This window comes from Narcine bancroftii, chromosome 3 (assembly GCF_036971445.1).
Source record: "Narcine bancroftii isolate sNarBan1 chromosome 3, sNarBan1.hap1, whole genome shotgun sequence".
In the NCBI taxonomy this organism is placed as follows: Eukaryota; Metazoa; Chordata; class Chondrichthyes; order Torpediniformes; family Narcinidae; genus Narcine; species Narcine bancroftii.
In genome coordinates this window covers 104,908,395-104,928,021 of record NC_091471.1, presented here as the reverse complement: position 1 = coordinate 104,928,021, position 19,627 = coordinate 104,908,395, and the positions used below count along the sequence as shown (strand labels likewise).

At 38.0% G+C, this 19,627-nt stretch overlaps 1 protein-coding gene across 1 annotated transcript in view; it reads right to left on the bottom strand.

The window, feature by feature from the left end:
* corin (corin, serine peptidase) overlaps nucleotides 1-19,627 on the bottom strand; it is a 196,190-nt gene that overhangs the window by 71,214 nt on the left and 105,349 nt on the right. Inside the window, exons 5-6 of the mRNA XM_069924726.1 lie at nucleotides 3,530-3,643; nucleotides 1,853-1,960 (exon numbers count right to left, since the gene is read on the bottom strand). Coding sequence (XP_069780827.1) covers nucleotides 1,853-1,960; nucleotides 3,530-3,643 — 222 coding nt within the window. The remainder of the gene's footprint in view (nucleotides 1-1,852; nucleotides 1,961-3,529; nucleotides 3,644-19,627) is intronic.

Here is a 19,627-nt window from a genome sequence, read left to right as displayed (position 1 = left end):
AAGGATTACAGGTGGAGGATAAATTTCCATGACATGTCAAAGTACCTAAACCTGCAGAACAGTCAGTACGATGTGAGATGATAGCAAATACAGGACCTGCTGCCTTGTATAGCCAAAAGCATAAACATGATGCAGTAGGTCTGTGGACCTCTCACGCCTGCTCTGCCAGTATTCTTCGATTCACCTAAAATCTACAAATATCTGCATAGTGGTCATCCTTCACCATCAGTGTTAAAGCAACCATTCAACCCAACTTCTTTGTTTCTGGATTCCTCCAGAGTTCCGCCAGAGATATCTGCAGTGCTGCGATTAAAAAACACCAATAAAGCTGCTCCTCTTACTTACAGACTTCTCAGAAGTTTCCTTGTGCCACTTTCTAGTAAATTTAAAAATCTCATCAGGGGGGTAAAGAAGATGTATGGTCTGCTTAGCCTCATTGGGCAGGGCACTGAATATAAAAGTAGGGAAGTCATGTTGCAGTTCTATAAAATCTTGGTTAGGATACATTTGAAATATTCTGTGCAGTTCTGGTTGCCCCATTAAAGGAAGGATGTGGAGACTTTGGAAAGGGTAGAGAAGAGGTTTACCACGATATTGCCTGGTACGGGGTATGAGTTATTGGGAGAATCTGGGAAAACTTGGGTTGTTTTCTCTGGCATGAAGAAGGTTGAGGGAAGATCTGATAGAGATGCATAAAATTGTGAGAGGCATTGATAGAGTGGAGAGTAAAAATATTTTCCCCAGGGAAAAAGTGCCAAACACTAGAGGAAGATGTGCAGGGTAAATATTTTACACACAGTAGTAGGTGCCTGGAATGGATTTTGAGGAGTAGTCGTGAAAGCAGATAAAATAAAAACATTTAAGAGCCGGAAGGATATCAGCAAGTGGGCACCACAGGATTTCATAGTTAGAACATAATGTTCAATACAAAACACATGGGCCAAGGGCCTGTTCAAGTGTACAACAAAGCAAACAATCTATTCTGGTAAAACTATTGCCTAAATTAATTTCCAGCTTTTACTTCTTTGAGATGAGGCATTTAAAATTATTTTTTGATCTACTAATTCTAGAGCAAAACATAATTGGGATAACCCAGATACTCTTCAGGTAAGCATCCATGTCAACATTTCTTTAGTTTGATTTGAAGCTTTAACCTTGCATTGAGAATGCTGTAAACAACCAGTTGTTTTGCACCCCAGGAAGAGTTGATCAATGAAACATTTGCGTTACTCATTTTTAAAAGCAGTATGACCATTTCTTTCATTTTCAAAGAGAGAATGTCTTGTCATTTGCCCATGTATTGGGAGATACATAGCCTCCTGAGGTTACTTCCTGGCACTCAGTGGGCTCATGCTCCTCGTGGCCTGGGCCAACTGCTGGGAGAGAGGAACTAAGGCAAAGGATTAAGATAAGGAGGGTAGGGAATCTTTGGAATTCTGTACCTGAGAGGGCTGAGTATATTCAAGATTGATAGATTTTTTAAACACCAAAGGAATCGAAGTACATGAGATTAGTGAAGGATAGGAGAACTGATATAATCGATCAGCCACGCTTTCACTTCAGTTTTCTATGTAACTGAGTATTCAGGCCTCATATGTGGAGCTGCAAAGGACTTATCACCTACAGAAGTGGTTTGTCCTGAGACATCCAGTGCTCAGGAAAACTAGGTCTAATAGAAGAGACCTTCAACTCCATCATCTTGATGGCTTATAACTGCTATGTGATATTTATACAATATCACCATAAAACTAAGATGATCAACAAATGGTTGGAACACACTTTAAGTTTAGTTATATTTAAGTAGTGAATTTCTATTTAAAATGATAAAACTTTGCTTGCAGGTTGTACTCACCACAGTTCATTTCATCACTCAGATCCCCACAGTCATTATAACCATCACATGTGTTATTATAATGGATGCATTTTCCAGTACCACAATGAAACTGGCCTTCACTGCAGGCTGCAACAGAAAATAAAAGTCAGAAGGAAGGAAGCAAGGATAAAAAAAACATGATTAAAAAATGGAGCCTATAAATTTGGTGAGCTTTTTAAAGTGTGACACAGTTATGTGTTCATGACAATCCACATTGTGCATCAATGTAATGGCATCCAGAGTTGATCACCCATCCATTTAGAATCAGGATCAAATAAATTGTCCATCGTCAAGGGCTGACTCAGATTACTTGTGTATGAACATAGAAGACCCAATGTAAAAACAGAGCAATCTTGAATACAACAGAGCCCAGGCTGTTGTGATTACAAAAAAGCAACACATCAAATACTGGAGGATCTCAGTGGGTTGGCCAGTATCCATGGAAGGCAATAGATTGTCAATGTTCTGGGCCATAAACCTTTATAGCAAGAAAAAGGGAGAAGTCTGAATAAAAGGGTGGAGGGGAGGTGATGCAGTCTGGAGGGGGAAGAAAGTGGGGGAAATATAAGAAGTGAGGAGGTTATAGAATGAAGGGGTAAAAGATGCACTCTGATAGATTGAAAGGAAGGGCATGGGAGCTGGAGGAAGGAATGAATGGCAGGTCGAGAGGATGGGGCCAGTTTTGTATTCTCAAAATAACATCTAGCTTACCTCTAACCATACAAATTGCTTAAGTTTCCACACTAGGAAGGATTTAGACTCCAACAGTCCCAGCAGGAATAGGAACAAAACTGACACGTTGGCAATGGGCATCATGGAGCAAGCTATCTATTGCTTACCATGGCTGCTGCCTGGCCTGCTGAGGTCCTCCTGCGCTTTGTGTGCTGCTCCAGTTTTCTAGCATCTGCAGCATTCTTGTTTACCTTTGATGAAAGAAAAGTGTGGCTTGCAAACCACCTAACCGGTGGTCATGGAAGTACCCACAGCAAGAGGCCATCAAAACCTTAAGTTCTAAAAGTACTGGATTCCAAAGGCAGAAGGTGCAGGAGTACTCCCACTGGATTCACAAGCTACCAAACAACCCATGCTAACGATATGCTTCATGCATTCCTTCCCAGACTCATCCAGTGGTCTCCGCCTATTCAAAACCTCCATGTAGTATCACCCAGCAGGCAGTTTGCAGCTTGTTGCCCTAAACTTAACGAGCCTATGAGCCAATATCAAGGGACCTCAGACCTGCATGTTCAGTGCAGAGATCAGTCTGTACAGCCTACTCAAAGAAAGCTTTGAAGTATACCAAAGTTGCAGGAAAATTATAAAATCAAAATGTGCATAATTATTCAGTGTATCGTTATGCCTGAAGTATGTCCATCAATATGGAGAATATTATCACATGGCGCTACAGTAATAGGAATCCAATTAAATATTTGTCTATTTTTGCAGTTATACATTTCTATTTACAGTTTTAATAATGTAAAAGTATTGTCAGCAATTAATTATTTGATTTAAAAAATTGACTTCAATAGTATTAAAAAGTTTCTGATAGTCACAGTATTGTATTTATTGACAAGAAAATTCAGGTCATGGCTTTGCTGTCCCTCGGTATCATCTCAGCAGTGTAATGTGCAATCGGAGAGAGAGGAAACAGCGACATACTGCAGTCTGCTTCATCGCTCCAATCATCGCAATCATTGTAGCCATTGCAGACCAGTTTCCTTTGGATACAGAACGAACTACCACACAAGAAGCTGTCCAGCTCTTTGCAAGATTCTATAAGAAAAAGATAAGGACATTTGATAAGATGCAGGATTTTTTTCTGTCAAATGAATTTCACAAATGAAGTCTTTACCAGCAGATATTGTAATATTGATAGCACCTCTGTCTTCTGAAGTTGGAGACCTCATTAACAAACATTGTGACAGTTGAAATATTGCAATTAGATTTCTTAATGCCGTGATAACCCGGCTGCTAGATCATCTAGGGATCTGAAACTTGCCAATAAAATGAAAGAAAAATGTAAGTGGGTGCTTGAAAGTCAGTGTGGACTCGAGGACTCTTTGCCGTGTGACTCAGTGGCTTGATCATTGATAATAATACATGAAGTTTATTTTATTTCTACTGCTCACATGCACTGAATTTAATAAAATCAATGTTCGTGGAATCATACATTATCTGAGATTCTGAGAAGTAGAACAAATTTTATTTTTTCTTAGAGGAAGTATGGGTTGGTTGTTTGCTGCATTTGTTTCAACAAACGAAAATACTCTTTGCTCATTTTTAAAAAATGTATCCATATGCCTTGCTCCAAACCAATAGAATTCTCAAAACAACATGCAGCTTACCTCTAACTATACAGGTGGCTTAAGTTCCCACACGAGGAGGGATTTAGACTCCAACACCCCCAGTCAGTATAGGAACAAATACTAAGAAATTACAAGCAAGTAATTCATGATTTTCACAACTAAATAGACCCCATTGTTTGGATTCAGATTCACATGCAAATCTGCCATCTGCTTTTACCCAGTAGCCTTTGAAGAAATTATGATATAAACAGTAATATTTCAAAGAGCTCCATCCCAATGGGCAATAATTAATATTCCACTGCTAAAATAAATGTTCCTTGTTCACATTCATCCTAATAATCACTGAATTAGCGTGGAATATACAATGTAGACTTGCTCTCACGGTCCACCACATAACTTGCTTTGCGAAAACAACGAAAACTGAAAGCTTTTTAATCATTTTAACCTCCAAGAAGTATTTATTTTTCAAATTCATAATCCACATGAAGATGAGGTGCATTGCTAGCATTGCTCATTTTTGCCAGAAGTTCCAACAGATGTCCCTCCTCAGCAACCAATTTTTAGATAAACTATTCCAGGACATTTTCTCCACACTTTAGATGGGTGACTGTGTGGGTAGTGGCCGTCGAAAGAACCAAAGATTTGTTGATCCAAACCAAGGCTTTTATTAACTAAAAGACTGGATCATATCAGAAGTAGGTCTACAAGTTCAGAATGACCTGGTCTGGCTAGGAGCAATCCTTTAAGACCTGCCAGTAGGTGTGGCTACACTCTCAGCCAATCACAGTCATCCTATACTGCAATCTGTGCATATACACATTGGTGATAGAATCTGTACTATCACACCCTGCACAACTGAAAAAGACGACAATTGTGGTTGAACTCAAATTGACCTCCAATGTTATTCCAACTCAGAAAAGTACAATGACACGAGAATGAACTTTTTTGTGACTATTTTTAAATAGATATCACGTTTTCTTTCTGGACCTGCCATTAGGCATTGTTCTCGAAGCTGAGCACTAAGAAATCCAGATAAAATACTTAGCGTCAGTTTCTCTTTAATTAGATTAAAACTGTGGATTCCTATTTCATCAGTCTCCCTAACTGGGCTCACTGGAGGTCTATGTTTCCCAGATGATTGAGCCTTTCTCCAATCGCCATGTGAGCACCGCTCACCTATTTTATTGGGGGTTCTTTCATGTTATCTCACACTTGATAGTTTCTCTTCTTAACTAAAATTATATCCTTAAAATTAATCACCATATTGACCTCTTCAACAACGCTAATGGGGCTGAAGTTTTTTTTATCTATTTATCTCTTTATCTGTTTCCTTTGACATTTGAAAATTGAATGAACTTTCACCACCAGTATCCCAAATAGCTGCCACCAACTTTTAGGTACCTTGGAAGCAGTGGCATCAGTCTGAGCTAATCACATCTTTAGGTATTGACTCTCACTGTCCTACCCTTGCAGGGTATGTAGCCCTGGAGACGTAAACATTGCAAACTCTTATTACTTGGACCAGTTGACCATGTCTCTAGCTTCAAATGAACGAATCAGTCAACCACTTTATGAGGTGAGACTTAATTTCATTGCAGCTTTGATTAAATCCATTTAATCCAATCAGCACAATACCTCCATCTTAGTAAGCAAAATAGGAACATTTCCCTGAATCAGCAGATCGCCAGATTTAAGCTTGCTTTTTGTACTGCCAGCATTTCTACTCTATGGGTCTCAAAAGAAGTTTTTATTTTAATCATCAGCTCACTGCCAACTGAAGCATTGATCTCAGGTTTGTTATTCTCTGTTCACAGACTTTTACAGACCAAAGATTTTCTAAGACATGGGTGAGAACTGATACAGAATTGCTGAAAACAGCTTAAGAATTCTGTATTTATTCTTCATGGATATCAACGTATTAGCATTTAAAACTTCATCTCTTTGTGCTATTTAACCTAAAACTTAATAAGAATACCTCCTTTAAAATCAATATTGAAAGTAATTTGTGGTGTATTTGTGGTTACTTAAACACCCAGTGTCAAATATGGGGGTTGGGGTGGAAGGGGGATAAAAAGAGCTTGAACGCTGCAGAAACTGTATAATATGGAAAATTGTTGTCAATGCTGACCATCTTAACATAGATGCTGATAATGTTAATAACTGCTTGAGTTCAAGTCTGAAAAATCCTAAATAAAATATTTTTAAAAAGGTTCAGATAAGACACCAATATCCATGGACTACTGATCCAGGACAGGAGTCCAAATCCCATCAAAACAACCGGGAAATTACAAGAAAGTAAAATAGAGGGCTATGGATGAGAGGTAGGAGATTGTTGTGTTGTAGATTTACATAGGTCAGCACATCATGATGAGGTGAAGAGCTAGACTGTGCTGTAATAATTTTCAACGATTGAATAAATATGAAATAAATGTGGAAGGAGTTGCTCTCAATGTTAGGGTAAATTTTACACCAAATGCAGCCAAAAAGCCCCAGCCAAAATTAACTCAGATGAGGTTAAGCGAATAATCCTCCAGTCATCGAAATTCCAGGAAAAACTTGTTGAGATCATTCAAGGAAAGGCATCAGAGTTACTGGAGACCACAAAAAAAAAACTTCACAATGTCTGTACCTGTGGCCCAGTTATCTTTATCAATGATCTTCCCTCCATTAAAATGAGATGGGATTCTTCCTTGACAATTCCATTATTCAGCTCCATGTAAACTTGTGCAACATGGAATTCCATGCTACACAAGGCTGTAGATATTCTTTTTGCCTTGAACTGACAACTGGTAAGTAGCACACACCCAAACAAATGCCAAGCAATGACAACTTCAACAACAGAACTAAACTTCCATTCATCTTCAATAGCTTCATGTTTCCAAATGTACATCTTCAAAGTTCCCTTAAGCCGACCATCAGGTTACCCAAAACCCCAATTAATCAGGAAATCAAGACAACTTTTATTTTTAAACAAAGAGTAGACTACGTTACAAGCCATCAAACCTGGAAGACATTTGCCAGAAGTCTAATGAAAATTCAGAGATGGCTGTCATATCAATAACATCAAAGAAAGTTGATGACACTGAAGATAGTGCAGTTTGCTTGATCTGCAGCGAAGTCCAGAGATTTAATATTCAACCCTCCACTGTTAGTGCACTGCGACTGTAGAATGCACCCTACTTTTAAGGAACCTGAGGAGATTTGGCATGTCATTGGATACCCTATCAAATTTCTAAAGATGTACTGTGAAAAGTATACTAACTGGTTGTATAACAGTCTTGTTTGGGAATTCAACTCCCTTGGAATGCAAGAGGCTCCAGAAGATAACAAATATAGTCAGGTCCATCGCAGGCTCATACCTCCCACTCATTGAAAGCATCTATCTGAATTGCTGCCTCAAGAAGGGCTCCCATCACCCTGGCTATAAACTCTTCTCTCCGCCATCTTTGGGCAGAAGGTAAAGAAGCCTGAAAAACAGCACCTTCAGGTTCAAGAACAGTTTCTTTCCAACAGCTATCAGACAGCTGAACCTCCCCTTAAGCCCCTTTCATACTGCCAACCCTCCTAAGAAGCGGGAAAACATCAGGCAGGCTGCACTCGGGAGCCTTTCCCACTGCATCATAATTTACCTGGTTAATTGGCAACCCAGCATTTTAAGGGAGGTCCCACCTCCAGTGGTGACAGTGTGAAAGCAGGTTGTGCTTTCAAACTACCAGAAGGCAATTAATGAGTTAACTTGGCTGGGGTCTGACACTTGCCCCCACCATGTGTCAGACCTATTGAATTTAACTCAGACTGCCAAGTTGGGATGTTTCACATCACACTATTACCAGGAATAGACCCAGTAAATTAGCCTGTTAACCCACATGGAATCAGTGGTGTGAAAGGTGCTCCAACACTACAAAAGGGCTGTCTGCATTACTGTAATTCACTTTTTTTGCACAAGGATTACTGGGAATATCTATTATTTATCTACCTTGTGCATTTATTGTTCTTTTTAAATTCAATTAAGTTCACTATTACAATTTTTTTACTAGCATCTGATCAGATGCAAGCAAGAATTTTGGTGCACATGTATATTGTGCAATGTAAATGAAAATAAACTCATTTATTTTTATGTACTATTTAAAACATGCAATGCATGCATACTTTGACAGGACCTCCGAACCCTGTGTTTGTATTGTTAAATTAAATGAGCAGCAAAATAAAAGGGACACAACTAACTTGCCCAAAATCCTAATAAACATCAATAATCTGTTTTATAAATGGCACCTGAAATTGTATTTTTCTATTCAACACCTTCAATGAATTCCTGACAGATTTTTACTGTTAATTAAGATAGACTTCTTATTCATAAAACTACTTCAATCTACAACTTTTTCTTTGCATGATAGCTGGCAATTCTGCTCACTTTTTCCCCTGAACAAGTTCTTTGAATCTCACTGAAGTTATTTTATTTCAGTCAAATGCATTCATCTTTGATTAGTTACTTTAACTTTCAATTTTTATATAAAACCAAATTAAAATGTAGTTTTCATTTCTGATATACAACTCCACTTCGTCCCACTTATTTCCTCCAGACCCATTGTAATAAAAATATTTAGGTCCATGAAACCACACTGAAAACATTGGTGAAGCCTGGCCTTTTCAGAACCAAATTACAAATTTTAAGTTAATCATTCCAAGATCTGATAATCAACCAGTATAAATGTATGTGATTGTTGTTCGCTTGAATCAGTTCAGAAATATTAATTTTAGCTTCTTGTAAATACTCAATAACCTATTTTTTATTTGTAATCAGAAGATATTCCACTTCCAGACTAGTTAGTCCTGGTCTTAATGCTTAGGTTCTAAAGGACATTGCCAATCCTCTTTTTTTTTAACCAGTCAGCTGACTCAAAGATGATTTGGTAAGAAATGATCCCATTGCAGGCAATGTAAATATGATCCACATGTAATTAAATCATTAGTTTTTTAGCAAAGCCTTTGGTAATCATAGACATTTAACATAAATTCAATAGTGCAAGCCAAGTTTTCCATCCAAAACTCTTGAAAAGTGACTGATAAAGGAGAATTAAAGGAAAGCTAAAAAAAATATATTGCTTAAGGAGGTATGTGAGTGGAAAGAAAAAGTTGGAAAACCACTGTTTTAATCATTCCAAATTGATTCGTTAAGTGCACAGTTTCAAAACTCCAAAGGAAATGGGCCAATGACAATTTTTCTCAAGCAAAATATTTCAGTAATAATTGGGTCTAGAGCAATGATTCTCAACCTTCCCTTCCTACTCATCTATCACCTTAAGCAATCACTTACTAATCACAGAACACATGGCATAGGGAATACTTAAAGTGGTATGTGAGTGGAAAGTAAAAGGTTGGTAACCACTGCCCTAGGAAAACAACTACAAGGATGCCTTGTATAACACAGCTAATACATTTCAAAAAAGCTCAGTGCTATGGAAAACTGCACTGTTCAAAGCATTTAATGTAATATGTTCCAATCCAATTTATTTTTTTAATTCTAAAACCCTTATTCAAACATGTGCATAAAAGATGTAAAAGGGATATATAAAACTGAAAAATGACAAAGATCTTTATTGGCAGTAAATGAACATTGTTCAATAATTTCAAGTTTCCTTTCCAAAGTTAGCTATTTACATTTATATGCACGTACCACCTTCACCACATTTCCTTCTTCTGCTCATATTATTTGTAAGGCTTTTATACAACACAATTAAAATATTACAGAGCAGCCACAGTCTTCCCTCTCAGAGACTAGAGCGAGACTAAAACAAGTTAAGCAATAATGAAGTTGAATGGACGCAGCCGAGTAGCGAGCATGGTTGCTGACACGTTAAATTATTGTGCCACTCTTTGTAACACAATATTAATAAAATTTAACCATTTTTGATTATTTCTATATTAAAATTATAAACCGCACTGTTCAAAATTGTGTTAGACAAGGTATCTGTGAACTTTAAATCAGGTCAGGTCAGGTCAGTTTTGGATAGAAACAATTTGCCAGTATACCCAAGCTTTCCAGGGTTTAATACTTGTGTTACACAGAGTTGGCCAATTTCACCCAGATGTTATGAAAATAGAACAATAAAGGGGGTGCTGCCAAATGGGCTTTGTCTCTGTCAAGATGAGGAAAAAGTACAGGATGGGTTCCAGCTCCTGATTGCCCTCTAGTGATTCCTGCTAACTACTCCGGACATGCCATATTTGATCATTGTATACTGTCAAAGAGAATCCATGACAACAAAGTAAAATGAATTGTTCAAATTGCTGACTCAGAGTTAAATTACTTAAATAGTTTCACCACAATACATTCAATAGTATAATCAGTGCATTTAAGAAATTAGTTTTGCATCCTATCCAGCACACTTGAATGTTTCCTGTCATAAAATCTTAATATATGATTTTGTAAAACAGTGGGATGAATAGCTTATTTGCAAGGGTAACTCCTTACAAATGCTCTTAGATTGATTTCTTGATTGATGAAGCTAGATGAAAACGGGATTGTAATATGTGTTTAATTCCCCAGCCTTTCTGTTACATAAAAATAATCTGGAACTTCACAAACTTGAGTAAACTAATTGTGCAAGAAAGAAACCTCCAAAATATGCAAACATAATTAAAAAAAACTTAAGGAGTTTGATCACATGTAACATTGCAGGAGGGTCTACCAAATCAAATATTCACATTTGTAAAAAGAGTCTTTTAATTAAAGTTTATACTTATTTGGAGAAATAGAACCAAGTGTTATGCTACTGAGCATTTAAATATTTACATTTGTGCATGTTGGGCAAGGTAAACCAAATCAAATGGTTGATAAGATAGCTTCGGGGTTCCAAAGTAGCCACGGTACATTTCCAATTATCTGAAATACTCAGGACAGGATGTGTATCAGTTAACTGCGTTTTCAGGATATCTGAGAAATGATTTTAAGCAGCCCAGTTTAACTAGCAGAATACTTGTATCGGTCATTGCCAATCCAAACACCTCTCCACGCTATCATCAAACCTGCCCAGGAGCCTGAGGTCCCCACTCCAATCCCCAATACGTACCCACCGCCAACCTGCCCAGGTGCCCAGAGTCCCTGCTCTGATCCCAGCCTAATACTTGTATCAACAACAAAAAAGAACGAGGGAAAGTTTTTCAAGCATGAAATAAAGTTTAATTCTTATCAAAAAACAATGTGATCTTGACTTACAAAAATAAGAGAAATGCAGCAACATTCAAAATGGATTAAAAAAAGGTGCTAACAACACGTCAGAGTCCCACTTCAACACAGCAGGTTAAAAAAAATTCAATTTTTTTTCAACTTGTGATGTCATGTCGCCGCCGAAAACTTTTGCGGATAACTGAGAATTTCGGTAAAGTGCATTTTGGATAATCGTAAATGTACTGTATCATCTTTGTTCAACACAAGGTTCTGTTCCAGCCCACCCGTACAATGAATGAATGAATATGATTATACTTGGCCCATCTATTTCACAGGTTCAGCTTCACCTGTCCCTCCTGCAAATGGACTCATTTCTCTTATGATCAATCAATAGTTAGTCAGCATAGCATGCCTAATGTCTTGTGATAGAAAGTCAATAACATGGTCTTAAATGTACCTTCTCAAATAATTTTGAAATCTTCCATGAGATGGACTCATTAACATCCAAGCAGAAGAGGTCAAGTGGAGATTAACACAATGGACTATTTTTCAGCAAAATTCAGAGCCAATTTTTAAATAAATTTGATATTTACTTAATTTTTTTTAGCTTTTTACAAGTTAGACATTTTGTTCAATTTCAGATCCCTGACTTACTGTGAATTCCCGAGGCAAACATCCTTGATATCCTTTTTGATTTACAACTTTCTCATAAAGGCTTAATATCTCTTATTTATAATAATTTGCTTGATTTAATGAGGTGCCTCATTAATTAATGTCTCATTAATTAAAATCAAAAATGTTTGGGGACAGGATTTGAATCTTACATTCTCAATGAGGTTTGGGATTCTATTTGTAATCTGATTAATATGACTTCCTTTTGTGCATGACACTGTTTGCTGCAATTTAAAGTGGTCCATAGAGTACACATGTCTAAAGTTAAGTTGTCTTGTTTTTATTCCAATATAAATCCTCTATGTGACAAATGCAAAATTGTTGATGTTTCATTGATTCACATGTTCTGGACTTGCCTTGGTTTAGAAAATTTTTGGAAAGATAACTTTCAAATACAATTGGTGATTCTTAAATTCAATTAGAATCTTGCCCTTTAATTGCTTTGTTCAGATCATTTCAAGATGATGATGTTTTTCTGACTTCAATTCAAAACCAAATTTCATCTTTTACGTCATTGATAGAGTGCAGAGGAGGTATATGAGAATGTTGCCTGGGTTTCAGGGTTTGAGTTCCAGGGAAAAGTTGAGCAAACTGGGACTTCATTCCCTGGAGCATAGAAGAATGAGGGGCGATTTGATAGAGGTATTTAAAATTACAAGGGAGACAGATAGAGTCAATAGGATCAGGGTTTTTCCATTGAGAGTGAGGGAGATTCAAACAAGAGGACATGGATTGAGATTGAAGGGGAAATAGTTTAGAGGAAAAATGAGGAGGAATTTCTTCACTCAGAGGGTGATGGGAGTGTGGAATGAGCTTCTGGCTGAAATGGTAGCTGTGGGTTCGATTTTAATATTTAAGGGAAAGGTGGATAGGTATATGGATGAGAGTAGTGTGGAGACTTATGGGCCGGGTATGGGTGATTGGGACAAGATGGGAGTAGATATCCAACATGGACTAGAAGGGCCGAACTGGTCTGTTTCTGTGCTGTAATCATTATATGGTGAAATGATAGCCAGACGTACAATTTTGATGAAATGGAAAGACAATACACATACACAATGGTTAAGTGATATATCTCAAACAAGTTTAGAAAAAAATTAATTTGCCATTAGAAAGTCAAATATTAACTTTCAAAAGATGTGGGGCTCATTTATGGATTTTTATTATAACCTAAAGAATTAGGGTAGTTTTGAAGCTTTGTTGTCACTTGATTTCTCGGTGTTAGCTTTAATCTTGCTTAGTGGTAGGGTTTTGAATTATAAGGTTTTTTTAAAATCTTTTGAATTGCACATTACAATATATAACTGTATTGTTCAATTTTGCATAATATGAACATCAATAAAATATTTTAAAATGAGAAGAAAAAGATATTACTTATTTTTCTACTTCAAATTAATTTAGCAAACCTCCTCACAATAAGGAAAATATCAGAAATGCTGTGAAATCCCTGTTAATAAGATTTTTTTTTTAAATCACATTTTTTTTTCCTGGCTAGCTTCATCTCCAAATTAGTTTTCAACACTATTCAATACACTTGTCTGTCCACCACCATAAAATCTTCCCAACACGACTAGCTCCACCACTACAGTATCCCCCTTCTGTCAGGCTCAGCAAATGCTTAAACCAAACAATTCATTAAACTTTTCTGTGGGCATAAAACCGATACCCATTCATCTATTTGTTCTCATCTTCTATTGAAGGGGATAATCAACTGGGTACAATCAGGGAGGCCAATCCTCTCCAGCCAATTTTTTGCCTTTGTTGACGTCAAAATGTTCCAAGTTCCCCTGCTCTCTTTTTCCTCAACTGAAGACCAAGTTTAGTGTTTGCCCAGACAAATCTCCTGCCACTTGATTATCTCACTATTTAGTTTCCAGCACACTGGCAAAGCTACAACTAAAAGAAAGGAGCATCCAAGCGAAACTGCCTCCTGTATGGAGTAACCTAACTAAATGATTGCCTCACTGGAAAGAGTCTGTGAGAAAGCGCAAGACACACTGATCCTTAAAGTTTTATTAAACATCCTCTCTCTCTTTGGCTTGGCTTCGCGGACGAAGATTTAAGGAGGGGGTAAAAGTCCACGTCAGCTGCAGGCTCGTTTGTGGCTGACAAGTCCGATGCGGGACAGGCAGACACGGTTGCAGCGGCTGCAGGGGAAAATTGGTTGGTTGGGGTTGGGTGTTGGGTTTTTCCTCCTTTGCCTTTTGTCAGTGAGGTGGGCTCTGCGGTCTTCTTCAAAGGAGGTTGCTGCCCGCCAAACTGTGAGGCGCCAAGATGCACGGTTTGAGGCGATATCAGCCCACTGGCAGTGGTCAATGTGGCAGGCACCAAGAGATTTCTTTAGGCAGTCCTTGTACCTTTTCTTTGGTGCACCTCTGTCACGGTGGCCAGTGGAGAGCTCGCCATATAACACGATCTTGGGAAGGCGATGGTCCTCCATTCTGGAGACGTGACCCATCCAGCGCAGCTGGATCTTCAGCAGCGTAGACTCGATGCTGTCGACCTCTGCCATCTCGAGTACTTCAACGTTAGGGATGAAAGCGCTCCAATGGATGTTGAGGATGGAGCGGAGACAACGCTGGTGGAAGCGTTCTAGGAGCCGTAGGTGATGCCGGTAGAGGACCCATGATTCGGAGCCGAACAGGAGTGTGGGTATGACAACGGCTCTGTATACGCTTATCTTTGTGAGGTTTTTCAGTTGGTTGTTTTTCCAGACTCTTTTGTGTAGTCTTCCAAAGGCGCTATTTGCCTTGGCGAGTCTGTTGTCTATCTCATTGTCGATCCTTGCATCTGATTAAATGGTGCAGCCGAGATAGGTAAACTGGTTGACCGTTTTGAGTTTTGTGTGCCCTATTCTCCCTTTAAATCACTGAAGCGGTTTTAATTTTCTTAACCCATAAACACAATAGATATCGTTTCTGGTCAATCGGCCAATATTCCCAAAACAAGATTGCCCATCATTAAACAATATATTTGCAAATTAAAGATCGGAAAAATCTTCTTAGTGTTACAAGATCAAACCAGGAACCACAAAGAAGGCATATCACACAGGGGTAAAGATGAAAAATTACTTTATTAACAAAAATTCATCTTCAAACTTTAATTCAAAATCCCCCCCTTTTGTAACAATGCCCACTGGTTACTATGCAAATCTCTATAACAGTGTAAAACTAATAAATTCCACAGCCTAAATAGAACATACATAATCAAAGTCCAAGCTACACTTCCAACCAGCCCACAGAAAAACTTAGACACAAAACACACAAGACTCACAAAACTTCGATCTCAACCGAAGCAAAGATCATAAACAAAATTCAGTTTGTTTGGTAAACTGAAGCCAAAAGATCTTTGAGAGAGAGAAAGCACAAAATTTGAAGTTGTCTTCTTGTGTTGCTTGCAGAGAGAGGTAACAACTGGCTTGGTCCGGATCCTTCTGGCTGCCTTTGGAATGTTCATCCTTTTGAAATCCCAACATTCTAAACTTTCCTCCAGGCCATGACTCATGCTCTGGGCCTTCTTCCACTCCACCGCACCCCCAGTGGTGGCTTATCATCCAAATCCAGAATTTTTTTTCATTTTCTGCACATGCTCAGTCCGTCTCCCACTCTCTCAGCAGTCCACCTTCACCTTGTCTCTCTCAGGCAAACTGTCACTTTTTAACATAAAACCACACAACACATAGGCCAATACACAACACAGAACTCTGTAACATTAGATTCAATGACATTTTAATTCATAACTGTTCCTTCTACAGGGAGAAGATCCATATTGTGTGCAAATGCAAAAGTCACCTCTACTTTTCCACTTAAGTGGCAGATGGTTACTTAAGCAGGGAACAAAGAGAACTATACCTTGCAGATAAACTGCTAAGAGGTGGAAGGAGACTCTTAGATGTGGAGAAACTCTTTAAGTTACATTACACAAAAGTGCTGGTGTAACTCAGCAGGTCATGCAGCAACTATAGGAAGCAAAAGGATATAACCAATGTTTCAAGCCTGAGCTCAGGCCCAAAACATTGGTTATATGCTTTTTACAGATGCTGCTGGCCTGCTGAGTTACACCAGCACCTTTGTGTATGATACAATAACATCTGCAAACTTTGCTGTTTAACCCAAGGTTCTTTAAGTTGCTGTTTCTTGAATTTGTCATATGTTTATATTACACATCAAGCCTTGCATAGGTAACAGTAACTCTGAATATTGATCCAAAGCTTTGAACCTTATTCCTTCCTTATATGCTAAGTGACCCTGATCACAATAAAAAAAATCACTTCAGCATGACCTACCTCCTCATTAGCAGCAGTTTTTTTAAATTCTTTTCCCCAATTGATTCAGGGTTTTTTTTTCATATTTAAGACTATTCAAACCTAAAAATGCTTTGAAAAAATAACTGCTTTGAATTGGAAAATAACCAGACAGCACAATTTGTTCTAACTAGGCTGTAAACAATGAGGTTACAAAAGATTTCACTTCATTCTCGTTCATTGAGCTAACAAGATGCTTTTTTTAATGCTTTGAAATTTTCCATTTGGAAAAAAATTGTATGGACCAACTTTATTTGTATATAGTAACCAGGATTTCAAATGTATGTGTTAACTGTTGTCATGGAGAACTGTACATGTTATTGCTGTGTTAAGTTAATTACTCTCTCAGCCATCTGCCATTCTGCATGTCAAAGTTTTCAATTTTAAAATACCCAGTTAGGGCTATGAGACCTTTCCTTCTTCCACCTGGATGTGTTTTTTTGCACTTACCATTTAAATTTACTGATATGTACTTAAAATTATATGGCTGCATCTTTAATACAAATTAGGGCACCAGAGAGGCATTAATTTAGCCATTTACATAGATAATTTACATAGATAATCAACATGAATTAATATGGACCAATTGGTGTTTTTCCAAAGAATTTTGTCTCTTTAAATACTGGGAAACCATTTACATAATTAAAGTACTGAAAAAGTACTATGAGGTAAGTGGGGCATTTACAAGCATAAATCTAAATGGAAACTACTCAAAATCAAAGAAATTTAAAAAATAACAAATTGATATTTTGATTCTAATTATTTCCAAATAAAATAGAATATTTTAACAGTGTATGATGGGGGTGCAAGAGATCTAGTAAATTAATAGCCTGTCTTAACTTCCATCCCATTGATGACAATACAGAACAAAATGGCAATTCAAGATGGTCCATTTGATCCATATGAACTGAAAACTGCCTATCATTTCCTTGTCAAAAAACAAATTTTCCAAAGGGCAGATTAGTTAACAAAATCAGATGTCCAAAATCAGATTCAGGAGGGCACGAAAATGTTGTGATTAAATTATTGGGTTAGTAGCCAGACACACAAATTTGAATCCCAACAAGGCAACTGGGGGACTTAAAGTAACAACACAAAATAAAGGGAGGAAAAAAAAGATTGGAATTAAAAGAAACAAAAAAAAAATAATTATGAAGTTTCCAAATTGTGGTGAAAACTTCAATCTTCCTGTGTCCTTCAGGAAAGTAAAACTGCTACCATTCTCTGGCCCACATGGCACCTCCAGAAACATGTTCAAATTCTTCATGAAAAGCCAACTAGCATTGTCACGAGTAAAAATGGGAGTTGGAGCAAGATGGGCAATTCTTTTAAAATACAGTAAAACTCTGATTATCCGAAATTGTATTCTCCGAAATGCTCATTTATCTGAATTTTTAAAAAGTTGGGTAAATGAGGATTTCTGAAATAAATCAGAAATCCTCATTTATCCAAAATTTTTTTGGAGCCGAACTGACCAGGGTTGTCAGGCTTCCAGTGGTAGCACAGACCTCAGGCTCCCGGCAGCAGCGTGGACTTCAGGCTCCCGGCAACAGCGTGTACCTCAGGCTCCTGGCAAGAGTGGGGCCTCAATGGGGAAGTGTCAGTGATCGGCAGTGGCCAGCATTATTTTTGGTGAGAATTAAACATTATTTTAATGCTTAAAAGCCTTTCCTTGATGTTTGATGTTTGTTGTTTAAACACTATTACGAGTTATTTGCTGTTGCTACTGCACTGTTTTTTAAAAAAAATGACCAGTTCTCCGAAAAAACGTTTATCCGAAATTGGCCTGGTCCTGACCACTTCAGATAATCAGAGTTGTACTGTAGAACATTTTGAAACATCAAGTGAAACAGTGAGGACCATTGAGAAAAAAACAAAATTTGGAGGTGGATATATTGGGAGTTTTGCCAACAAAGAATTTAAGTGCAGACAGGACCAAAGAAAGAGGGAAAGACATGTTGGTGTAATAACTTCTCTTATTCCCAGTGCTGTATGGGGTCATTTTCCTTTGTTTTAGTTCCAAATAGTAGCAGAATTATGGGGGCAACAGCGACATCAAATGGGCATTAATCTTCCTTGCTCTGCAGCATACTATCTTTCTGACTTAATCTTGACACTCCCAATTTCAAATTGCATGGAAACTGACGCCAAATAAAAGGTGTGCCTAAATTTTTTCCATTAACCTTAGATATTAAGTAGACCACGTCAGTAAAACCTGACAGGTCCTAGGGCTGTCACTGAGGTTCACCAATTTTGAGCAATCCAATGTGCTTTGCTGCAGCCCATCTCATCAGTTTGCTGTTTTTATCTTTGCTGCTGATCGTTGCCAATAACTTGCACTGAGCGTAACACTTCTGGGACCACCCCTTCGAACAAAGTTTATTTGCAGATAGACAAGAAGAAATGGGAATTCTGTGCTCTTGATGTGGCCTCCTCTATATTGGCAAGAGCAAGTGCAGATGGGATGACTGGTTTGCAAAACACCTAGGCTAAGTCCACAATGACAATTCTGAGCACACACTGACCTGTCTGCCCTTGACCTTCTCCTAGGCCAGTGTAAGCTCCATGTAGACTAGAAAAACTCCTCGTATTCCACCAGTCCAATCATATATATACTGAATTTTATAATTTTGCATCACACTTGCCCTTTTCCTCTTTCCCAAGCTGCCCCAGTCTCCCATCATCCATTGTCTTTCTCCATAACCCTCCTAGTTCCATCCACCTACTACCCATACACTTCACCTACCATATCTCCTCCCCCATCTGGTTCCATCTATCCCTTAATGGCTTTCATTGTCACCTCCCTTCCTTATCAGATTCAGCATTTATATTTATATTTCTTCTGCAGCAGCTTTCTCTACTTCATCCTTTCCTCCCTTCCCTCATCTGGCTCCATCACCCTCTCCTCTGTTCACTATTCACCTACAGGGGTGGGGGGAGGGAACTCCAAAAATGTCCTAACATTCCACTTAACCAATGAAAAGGCAGGCGTGGGTGGAACACCCTTGAATTGCAGGAAATGAAAAATGTAGGAGGTTTAGCTCCAGATTATAGCATTTGCAGGTTCGTGTGTGTACATTTATAATATTACAGGATAATGAAGCCACTTTATTTTGTTGTTAGTTTCCCATTAAACTAAGCAAATTTTAATTCACCCACATTACATTTTAATATTTTCCACTGACCCAATGACTATTCTATTGGGTCAGTGGAAAATATGAGCAGGCAATAGTACTATCAATTTAAATACGGAAATTGTTCCTGGTTTTAATTCATTATCCTATGACAGATAGTGGGGACAGCATTTG